This window comes from Agelaius tricolor, unplaced genomic scaffold (assembly GCF_023055355.1).
Source record: "Agelaius tricolor isolate 1412-34295 unplaced genomic scaffold, bAgeTri1.0.p SCAF_2, whole genome shotgun sequence".
NCBI classification, from domain to species: Eukaryota; Metazoa; Chordata; class Aves; order Passeriformes; family Icteridae; genus Agelaius; species Agelaius tricolor.
Window position 1 is genome coordinate 80,048,304 of NW_027269262.1, and position 11,671 is coordinate 80,059,974.

The following is an 11,671-nucleotide window of genomic DNA, read 5'->3' on the forward strand; positions in this document are numbered from 1 at the left end:
CCAGTCTTTTGATAGAGACTCAAGAATTAAAATCCTGTCAGATAATGTTCCAGATCTGCAGGGAAATAATTACAACCAACTTTCTCATTCTCTTCCATCTCTTCCTTATTCTATTGATGATCTAGTTTAAATTAAAAAAAGCTTTTTTGTGGTCTAGCTTCATAATAGGGTTGTTCTATAATATCTCAATTTGTCTCAAGCAATTTTTCTAATAGTGTGCGTCAGTAGAAGCAAACATGTGCTGAACATTTACTGCACTAACATCTACTTGGCAGTTATATTTTTCAAACATCAGATGCAGTATTTTTGCAGAAGTAACATAAGAAGGGTTGCTTTGGCTTTTAAAAACAATATTAACCTTTATACATTGCACTGCTTATTCAAAACTCTCAATGTGCTTAACGGATTATTAAGATAATTATGAAAATCTCTAATTTGCAGGTGGGGGAACCTGACACAGAGAGAGTAAATTTGTTGCCCAAAGGTACACATCAAAGTCAGAATAGAAAACAGAATGGAACTCAAGACTCTTGACTTACATATCTCATTCAAACAAAATCCTCTTAAATAACACAGGTTGAACTCAGGCTGAAATGCTGAGATGTAAACAAGTTCTGCTAAGTAGTGGGAACGTACCTTACACATTTTTAGTCAAAAAGATGTGCTTTGCCCAGCAGTACTTCTCTAATCCACCCAAAGCTGTTCCCACCAGGAGGAAAATTCTGAACAGGATGGCACCTGTCCCAAAAAGCAGTGGCTGAGAGGAGGCCTCGGTGGAGTGGTGGAAAGTGGAAAAAATGAGCAGCAGATCCAGCATTTTCCAGCGCTTTCTCTTGCTGTTCCTTGCTCTCATCTTCCTTAGCCATGGTACAAGCAGAATAAAATCAATTAAGTGAGGGGGTCCAATTATGGCAATTGTAGGCAGGTTTAGGGGGCTGTCTTTTTTGCACATCTCCAGCTTCAGGATTGTTATAGCCCAAACTTTGGTGCCTGGGTGCAGCACCGTGACTGGGGTCTCAGAGGAGCAGGAGGAGCAGTGCCCCCGGCTCGTGGGGCAGCGCGGGCCCGTGGGCTGTGCCAGCTGAGCCCAGCTGTGCCTGGACACAGGCAAAGCAGTGAGCGGCACAGGGGAACTGGGAGCCAAGGGAATTGCTTCTTCTCTTTGAAGCTTGGCTGTCTGACTTGAAGCTTCATTTTGGATGTTTCAGACCTTTAGCAAGTGTGTCTGGAGTCCTTTTCTGATTAAAGATGCTGAAATATGGGCTTCATGTGTAGTTCCCCATTATGAATGCTACAGAAGCAGAGCCAGTTTGAGGTTCCAGTCCCAGCTGTTTGTCTTGTTTCTCCCCACTACCCCCATTTCATCTCTACATCCCTCCCACCCTCAAAGATTTTTATTTCCTCATCTGTTTCAGAATATGGCAGTACAAATAGCTTTTGTGGCATAGTCTGATGGAAAAAGTCAGACTCCCACTCCTCCCTTCCAGCCTTCCCCTCTGCCTCCCCAAAAAAATAGAAACCCTAACAGGGGGTGTTTTTGCATTTAGAGTAGACTGTTTCACTGAAGGAGTTTGAAGTGTGCCCACGCAAACAGCTGAATCCGTACAGCTCAGGTTGCTGTAAGCTGTGGGCAAAGGGAGAGGCAGGGAGATGCTGATGGTGGAACCTCTTAAACTGCCTTTGCTGGCAACAGTGAACTGGACCTTTGCTCTCCTTAAAATGTATCTGCAAAAGAGAAGCTTTGGTGGTATGAGCACTCACTCCCTTGGGAAGAGCAAGGCTTGCATTCAGGTCTCTTAGCCAGATCTGTATCCTACAAGGATGCCCTTGTGCAGTGAGTGATCTGTGAGTTCAGTTAATGTATCATTGTTGCTTTCTCCTTCTGTGGGTGCTGGATTCCATCACTGCCAACTGCAGGGATCACCAGCAGGAAGAACAAGACAGGAAAGACCATCAGTGTTATCTGCAGGTTAGGCTATTCTGCTCACAGGTTTCTGCCTTTCACCCTCAGAATTAATTGACCCTTGTATTTGATCATTGTTAAACAAGGAATCTCATGTGTCGATGACCTGATCTTATATCTGCCCTTGTGGGTAAACAATTACATCCCATTACATATAAGGCTGTTACAGAAAAAATGCACAGCTCAAGAAACTACTTTCCAGACTATAGTTTCTAGTGTGTTTTATGATGTAAAGAGGCTTTGACATTTCCCTTTGGTAGTTGGTATGTGTTAGTCATTTTGGGGCATTTTTGCTTATGCTATCTAAGCCACACAAATAAGTCTCAAATTATAAATTTCCAGAAGTTCTGTGGGTCACTCCTTGCAGGTCTGTGATTCTGGTAACAGTTGTGGTGAAGGAGTGTTCTCACATTAGATTATTCTTCATTAGATGTGTAAGAATCCACATGGCAGGTACTTTTTCTGATTTTTAATTTTCCCCCTCTTTTCTTATCTGTATTTCTTCACAAAAAAGAACACAGTCCCCATGTGAGAGGGGGGACTTTGTGATGAAAGCTGATAGTTTTCTTCCATGAAGATTCACTGTACCAGAGGAGTGGTGGTCTCCTGGTGCTATCTTATGGTGGAGCTGTCTTCTAGCTCAATTCAAGAGTGCCTTCAGGTCATTGTGATCTCAGACCTGATTTGTTTCAGATGAAACTAAACTGAAAAGAGGCTTTGGGAGGATAATTACTGTGCCTCAGCCACTTGCAGATCACTGGACCATGTCAGAAGCAGTGATAAGAACCCCCCCAAACACATGTAGCATGGCCATTGGTTTCTCAGCACCAGCTGTTTTGCTTTATAGGTCTGTTCCTGTTGGTCTGCATTACTCACTAATTTAAATGTAAACTCAATTTAATTGACTCTTTTGCTGAATCTGCTGACTGAAATGCAGCCATTGAAATAGCAGTTTCTTTATTACTGATCCCCCCAGAACAACAACAAATGCAAGTGCTGAGCTCTGCATTGTCTACACTTGACTGTCACAGAGCCCTGTAGGGAAATGAGTCTAGATAAGGATGCAAGCAGCACTTACTGGGACCACTTTTTAAAATATATATATATATTTTTTTTTTTTTTAAACTTTTTTTTTTAATTGTATTGATGCATAGAGGGCATTTAGGTATGTGGCAGTGTGAGCTTTAAGATCTGCTGTAGGGAATGCACAGTGTATGGAGGTGCCTAAAGCACTCTTTGGGCAAATTAGGTGTATGATGAGTGTTATGGTCTGGAGCAATGTGATCTAACTTCAAAGTATCAGCAGAATAAACTTCAGCTGAATAAAACTTACTTAGAGATGGTATGTAAGCATTTTTATAAACTGCTTCCTATTTGTCTTTCTATTTTTTAAGAGATGGAGCAAAAAAGGGTATCAGCCACATGAGAACTGAGGGAAAAGCTGGTTCTGTATTTGCAGCATACTTATCACTTCGTGTCTCAGTTCACATCTGTTTAAGTTATCTGTTTTTTGTTGCCCTGGCAATGAGAGCAAACACTGTGTTACTGCAACTTCTGACAATAACTCTCTGTTTCTGTGCTCTGTTGTACTAAGCTGGTCCCAAAGAGATTCACATAAAATCATTCTTTGTAACCAACTATATTTCACAGGGACACTATCTGTAAAATAATTCTGTATTTCTGTTGTGCACATACCTTACAAAGCTATTAGTGTGTACCCATACAGGCATTTCTGATAATATCCAGTTCTAACACTAACTCCATACAATGTAAACTCTGTAAAAAACTGAAAGCATGCATGCTCCTGGCCATGGCAATATTCCACAGTTCTAAATATCATGTGCTTGAAATGCTCAACCAAAAAAACCCCAAGAAGTTTAAAAATAATTATTATAGTGGCGCCTTTCTTGCTGCTGTGGAGCTGAAATCCTCCACACCATCTGCCTCTGTACACAAGTGCGATTTAACTCTGGCTTGTAAATAAATTGTGGTCTGAGGTTCCTGATGCAGACCTTTGTTCAGTGAGCAGCCCAGTGAGTGAAACAGCTGTCCTTGCACTCAGAGATAAGGGTGTCTCCAGCTCTCTTCTCTGCAGGTATTCCTAAGTGCATGATCACCTTCTGTCTCCAGCTATGAGTTCTATGGAGTCTGGAAATAATTTACACTTAGGGGTGTGCACAGTATTACATGTGCGATTCTCTTTTGACTTTATGCCTGTGTCTTCCAGTTAGAGTTTTTCCAGTCCATAGGCTGTAGGATGATAGGAAAGCATTGTGAAAGAAGAGAGAATCTCAGATAACATTGTGAAACAGTGATTGAGGGGTGGGATTCTGACATTGAAGTGCACCAAACTCTAAATTGGAAAGAAACTCTCATGATTATTAGATTTCAGAGGAGGAGAAAGATGGAGTTTTGAGTTGTTGGTCATCAGCCAAGTAGGATAACAGAGCCAACAAAACAGCTTCTGATCAAAGAGATCAATAGTGAGTAGAAAGTGTCCTTCTTTTACTGCTCTACCCTGTAAACACAATTTAGGAGGATGTCTCCATGGGCACCAACCTAAAAACTTCCAAAACTTTGACTTGGAAGGTATACCTTAAGTTGAACATTTCTGCAAAATACTGAATGCATTGCTAAAAATGGTAACAATAAAAGTTGTTTAACAGACTGCATTTGTCTGGCCAAGGCAGTAGATCGCATAGCTGGACACGCCCAGCCTGCTGCTTCCATGTTGCCTATGGTATGGAATGTGGAGCTGGCTGGACAGGACACAGACTCCCTCTCAACAGCTAGGATCAAACCATGTCTGCTGAACTTCCAGGCATGGTTAATGAGATGGAGTTCTGAAGAATATTTAACTGTTCTTACTCAGAATAATATTTAACAGAGGGATAATTAAAAATTTGTGCAAAACCAAATTCAGGTAGTGAATTTTAAAAAGTAATTTGAAACCAAACACTTTGAGCACATCTCCTGGATTGTTGCTTGGGTTGCATGTCACCAAAACATCATACTTTTTCTTTTAGATGTATGCTCTGCATCTCTAATAACTGTAAATTCATGCAAGGCATTGTTTTTTCATTAGTGGGAGGTTCCTAGAAAGACCAAAACACTTAAAGTTGGTATTTGCAGTGAGGCAAAGATGCTAGAGGAGGAGATACCATGTAAAGTATCATCAAATAAATATATGAACAAAGATAATCAGGAACTTAAAAATTTGCAAATGGTGTCATTAGTGTAGAAATACTGGTCAAGAGACAGAATGGATTTTTAATTTTTAATTTTTTTGGTAGTAAATTTAATCTTTCATGAATGCTTCTCCTTTTTCAGTAATCACCTTGGGAAGAGCCTGCAGCTGCTGATGGACAGAGTGGATGAGATGAGCCAAGACATTGTTAAATATAATACCTACCTGAGGAATGTAAGCAAGCAGCAGCAGCAGAAACATCAGGTTAGTAACATGGACAAACTTAAATGAGAGCATTTTTTTTCCCCACAAAATATAGTTTGTCTTGTGTTGTCCAAGACAGATAAATTGGGATCTAAGCAAGATCTTTCAAAAATACACTTGTTAAGCAGTGTGGTGGGTTGACCCTGGCTGGGTGCCAAATGCCCCAGAAAGCCAGTTTATCACTCCTCTCCTCAGCTGGGCATGGGAGAAAAAAGTCTTATGGGTTGATCTAAGGGCAGGGAGAAGTCACTCACCAATTACCATCTCAGGTAAAACAGGCTTGACTTAGGGTAATTAATTAAATTTGTTATCAATCAAATCAGAGTAGGGTGATAAGAAATTAACCTAAATCTTAAAACACCTTCCCTTTACTCATCCCTACTTTGTGGGTTCAACTTCAGTCCCAATGTTCTCTCCTTCTTCCCCTCAGTAGTGCAGGGGGCCAGGGAACAGGGGCTGTGGTCAGTTCATCATAAACCTCTGCTGCTCCTTCCTCCTCAGGGAGAGGTCCCCTCACATTCCTCCCCTGCTCCATGGGCTGCAAGGGCACAGCTGCTCCACCATGTTCTGCACCACAGGCTGCAGAGGAATCTCCTTCCTCACTGGCCTTGGTGTCTGCAGGGCTGTGTCTCTCACATACTCTCATTCCTCTCTCTTGGCTGGCATTTTTTCCCCAGAGGTGCTGTCGCTGTCACTGTTGGGCTTGGTGTTGGCCAGTGCTTGGTCCATCTCAGAGCCAGCTGCTGTTGGCCATATTGGACATGGAGGCAGCTTCTGGCAGCTTTTCACAGAATCCACCTCTGTAGTCCCCCTGCTACCAAAATCTTGCCACACAAACCCAGTACAAGAAGATTTATAAAATGGGTTAGTCAGTGGGCAATTACCAAATGAATTCACTTCTACTGACATAGGGTATGAATTTAGCTTTCTTTGCTATTTTACATGTTTTTTAGTGATTTAGGATAAACCAAAATAATTTATAAATACACCATGGATACAGGCATAAGAGATTCAGTAAATGAAAGGGGTGAAACTACTAGTTTTGCTCCAAACCAAACTGTGTCTTAGTACAATCACATGTAGTCATGTATCTAGAAATAAAGAAGCATAGTCCAGTGGACTGTGAGGAAGTTGGACTGTTCTCTGATTGAAAAGGACATTTGAGTCATATTTAGTATCAATAAATAGTGATGCTGGTTGGGTGATGCTGACTATCAATTCCTGGTGCCAAAGAGCCTCTTTAAAATCCAAAGCATTAGAGAATTAGAATTAAAATCCATTGATTAGAGATTGAGTATGAAGAGCAGCACTCTTCGTATTCAGTCTCTGACCCTGCTTGAGCAGAAGGGTTGGACAAGGGACCTCCAGAGGTCCCTTCCAACCTTAACTATTCTGGTATTTGAAGACAGTATTACTTTCTTTGCTCTTGCTGCACAGGTAAAGCAATGCTCTGTCTGACTGTAGGAGGATGGTGGTAAATTGGAAAAAAGCACCATGAGAATTATTTGAAAGCCTGGAGGGAAGATTTTGGTGAACAGAATTCACATAATATGAAAAGTTAACAAGTTACTTGCTTACTCAAGAGATACCTGCGTGAAGGATAAATTTGAGCTCTTTCATCTAGCAGACAGAGATATGACAAGTTTCAATACTGGCAACTGAAAATGGGCCAGATCACTTTTAAGATAAAATGTTGCAGGTATTGCCACACACAGTAAGTGATTATTAAAAAGAGCACCTGTTGTTCATGTAAAAGACTTCATTCAGACTGTTTTAAAATCAAACTTGCTTTTTTTCACATAAGTAAAGTGTAGCTTGGGCAGGGAATATTTTTGGGAAGGAGCACATGATCAGTGATCTGTCCTAGCTATGGAATGCCCAAGGACATAGAAGCTTCATGCATGTTATCTTCAGAATTTTTTTTTCCCTTACTGCCTAATTTGAATAGAATGATGGCATCTACTTCAAAGGTTTTTGTTAACAACAAGGGGATCTATTTATTTTGAAAAGCAGAGCAAAGAAGGTTCCATGGTGTCTCACTAATTTCTTTACTAACTATAGCTGCTTCAGTAGTGGCTCATTGCAGCATACTTAGTGGTCGTAACTTCATTTCTAGAATGGAGCAATTGTGATTAAGAGCAAGCCATTTCAATAAAGAATAATAGGCAGACTGCTGAGAAGTGAATGGGGTAATACAAAGAAAGAAGAAACTGCATGCAATTCACATACAAATATGGGCATTTCATATTTTATTTTTAACATTGTCCAAAAACATGTATTTGTCACTACTACTGGAAAAAAATTACTTCATTTGATTGTGCCACCAAGTAAGAACTGTTTTCAAACTCATTGGATCACAGATACATTTAAGTAAGCAAGAGAAAACACTCTGTACTCTTTGTCTCCTTAAAGACTTTTTTCTTGTGTTGGATGGAGGAATTTGAAGACAAACTTTATAACTAAATCCTCATACAGTATGAAATCTCACATAGTTCCTGAATTTATGAGCTTTGCAAGAACAAATGTTTATCTGATAGCTGCAGAAACGTTTCTCTCAATTTTTATTAAGTTTGAGTAATCTCTGTGGCAAAGAGAAGTATGGAAAACAAATTTTTTTATATATATATAGCAGAAAAAATTTTACAAGCTGCTATTCTAGCATATTAATGGAGAAATGAACCATTGTGCTTGGTTTCAGCCACCACTTTGTTCTCAGTTTGGAATTAATATTTTTTGGCTTAAAATACCTTATTTAATCAAGTTCTCTTCCCCTTTCACTTTAATATTGTTTTGACCTTTAACTTACATAAAATGCAGAATTTTTGGTTTGTGCAACTGTCTGAGGTGGTGACTTCTCATACCTCCATATTCCACCCTTGCTTTTCTCTGTCGTGTGAGGCAGTAGAGGCCTTTCTCAACCGTGCTCTATTCTTGCCATCAGATACACTGTTTGTCTTTGAAAAATTTTAGAAGCTAAGCCCACTACCTCAGTACTGTATGATTCTCCATTATCTCCCTTATTTAAGGTGCCATTGTGTGGAATGGGGAATGCCTTGTTGCCAGTGAATTGAAATAAACTGTGAATTGCATTATATTGTTTGTAGTAACCTGAATTGCATTAAAAAAATGTAATTTTTAAAACATACTTACTGGTTTCTTGAAAGCATCTGAAAAGAAATCTTTTTGCAGCTTTGTAAGTCCTGCTGCATTTTGATTCTGTTGTTTTATTTCAGTATCAGCAGAGACGTCAGCAAGAAAATATACAGCGTCAAAGCCGAGGAGAGCCCCCTCTTCCTGAGGAGGACATCAATAAGCTTTTTAAACCACCACAACCACCTCCAAGAATGGAGTCACTCCTTATTGCAGGTAATGTTTAGCAGTGCTTTCAAATTGCCTTTGAACAGAAGAATGTCTGCTTGGAAAAAAGTACAGTTGTATCCTTTGAAAGCATTTTAAGTTTTCATTACCTTTGCCATCATGGTATGATATTTTAGCTAGGTAGCATTCCACATCCTATCCTTGATATTGTAAATTTGACATTTTAAAGGAGAGATTGAGAAATGCTCCATGGGGCAGGCTTTTTCCTTGAATGGGTGTAACTGCCCCCTTCACTGACGCCCCAGCCCCTCCCTCAGCTCCAGAAGTTCAGGAGCTGTACAGACAAGACTCAGGAATAAGCTCTTTGGGCTGGAACTTCTCATTCAGAGCAGTTGATAGCAGCCCCAAGTTATTGATAATATTTTAGGTTTAAACTGATTGTTGCAGCAGCTGAGAAGGTTTTGTTTTTAATTTCAAATAGAGTGGAGATAATTTCTTTTTTTTGTATGGCCAGAGATTTAGAGAAACTAGCCCCATATTCTTGCACTGTCAGGAGAGAGAAAATATAAATTGGAATAAAGCATAGCTAGAGATACCACCCCCCAGTTTCTTCAGTTCACTGGTGGGCTGCAGGCATAGCCACTGTCAGTGCCTGTTCTGTGCCTCCTGAAAGGATAAAAACACCTGGGACCTCACAGTGCCACCAGAGAGCAGGCAACCTAGGTGCCCTGCTAAGTAAAATAAGTTTGGAAAATGTCATGTCAAATTGTTTAACTGTAGCAGGCTTTTTGGATCAGATAGCTATCACCTTGTTTTGTACTGAGAGAAAATTCAAAATCCTGGTAATGTTCTGTACACCAAAGAGTGCTTTGGCATTAAAAAAAAAAAAAAAAGGGGGGATTTGAATTACCTGAGTTTTGAAGTGATCAAGAGTTTATTATTTTAATATTGAATAGTTTCACACTGATAATAAGTGCTGTGTTTAGAAGAAAGAATGTTCTTGATTTATTACTCCTTACAGACTCTTTTAGAAAACCCTATTGTTTTTATAGTTTTTAGCAGTTACTGAATCCTAGCAGCATTAAAGTATTTAAATATTCAGCTCTAGCAGAGCTTATAAATGCAACTGAAGAGTGTATATGTGTAGATGTGTTTTTTATGAAAGTGAAGCTTAGGATGAATCACCCCTTACGAGAGAAGCAATTGAAAACTATTATACTTAAAGGAAAAGACAGTTTTCAGCCAAAGCACTTTCTTTGTTTGTTCTTTTACCATAGTCAGGGGAAGAATTGAAAGCATCCACTTCAACTTAGATGAAGTAAAGTTTGTGGATAAAGAATAAAACTCAGGTCTTTGTCTCTGAGGCATTGAAAAACTTCTCAAATAGACAGTTCTCTACTTCTCTTTAAATCGAGAGTTTATTGGCTTTCTAAACAGCCTTAATTTTGATTAAACTGGCTTCAGGTTTTGCTATTCGTAGCTAACAAGGGAAATAACTTGTAGCTGTAAGAGTATAAAAATGCTTTGATGGGCACATTTGATTTGTAAAGCACTGACAAATCTTCATACCCTGATGATTTTTGAAATAAAGTGAAATATTAGGTAGAAAAAAAAGCTATCAGAATGTCAGAGAGGAATGGCACAATTTTCAATGTGCTGCTGAAAAATATTTCTTGCAAATATTTTAATAGAGAAGGCATATACATAAGAACAGAACTGAAATTCAGTCTTGTAGAATTTTTAGAGCAGCTAAAATGAAGAATTAATGTGATTGAGCTTTCAGTTCAGCAGCAAGAATTGCTTATTGTTTTTATTGTCATATGTATTTTCAGAAATTGTAGTGCTGGAAAAGTAAGGGTTTTTTCTGAGCATATCATTTTACCTGTTTTCCTAATTTAGTTACAAACATATTTGGGCATCCTGAAAATGTAAAATTCCTAAGTGTGGAGTAGCTGAGCAAGTTAGTGGCGTCCATATAAATCCTCAGTGATTCATACACATTTGTCTTTTGAAAAACTATTTTTTGGGGTGTCTTTCTGAATTTCAAAACTGACAAGGGTTTACTCTTTTCTTTTGACAGGTCAAATTAATACCTACTGCCAGAATATTAAGGAGTTCAATGCACAGAACCTGGGCAAGCTTTTCATGGCTCAGGCTCTCCAGGATTACAGCAACTGAAGAAACTTTGCTGAAGCCCTGAACAAGAAGTGTAATTTACAGCTTTACACTGTTCATGATCATCTTGAAAATTTATTATATTGGGAGGAAAGTCTTGTAAAACAGAATCAACTTGGTTTATGGAGAATTCTCTTATAATAGAAAAATAAAGGCACATTTTAATGATATTTTAGTATTTTCTTACTTGTTGGCCGAATTGAACTGGAATTTTCTGTGGTCACTCAGGTTTTATAAATGCTTGGCAGTTATTCATGTTTAGTCATAGCAAATAATACAGGTTTTATTTAACTTGGAGTCAGAAATAAAAACAAATATTACAAATGTTCAGTATAACTGTCTTAGAGAAGAAATTTAAGATTTCCCAGTTTTGCTTGAGAAGTTACAACTGCAATGTGTTAGACACTTGGGGCAGTTGCTCTTTTTTCTTTTAATCTCTTTGGATGGTATGGTGCAATGGTCCTTCTGTATCACAAATGTTTCTTAGACTTCACATTCAGAACATACAAAACCAGTGAGACGTGGAGACAGGTCTCCACCACATTTTGGTGTGTTCCCATTTCCTCTTGCTGCCATCAGCTGGGTTGAAATCAGAATCTGGAACCAAAAGCTGGAATGAAAACCAGTTAATGGTTGGACTTGGAGATCTTAAAGGTCTTTTTCAACCTAAGCAATTCTGTGCAATCCAGTGATGATACTGAATTGTTCATGACAGAAAGTGCAGAAGTAGCTGGAGCAGCCAGTGCGGTGTAAAAGAGCAGCAT

General features: G+C 39.1%; 1 protein-coding gene across 1 annotated transcript in view; it reads left to right on the plus strand.

Moving 5' to 3' along the window:
* Nucleotides 1-11,077, plus strand: part of EIF3H (eukaryotic translation initiation factor 3 subunit H) — an 87,416-nt gene extending 76,339 nt beyond the window's left edge. Inside the window, exons 6-8 of the mRNA XM_071421696.1 lie at nt 5,294-5,414; nt 8,648-8,780; nt 10,813-11,077. Of these exons, the coding sequence (XP_071277797.1) occupies nt 5,294-5,414; nt 8,648-8,780; nt 10,813-10,910 (352 nt within the window). The 3' untranslated portion in view covers nt 10,911-11,077. The remainder of the gene's footprint in view (nt 1-5,293; nt 5,415-8,647; nt 8,781-10,812) is intronic.
* The last annotated feature ends 594 nt before the right edge of the window (nt 11,078-11,671 follow it).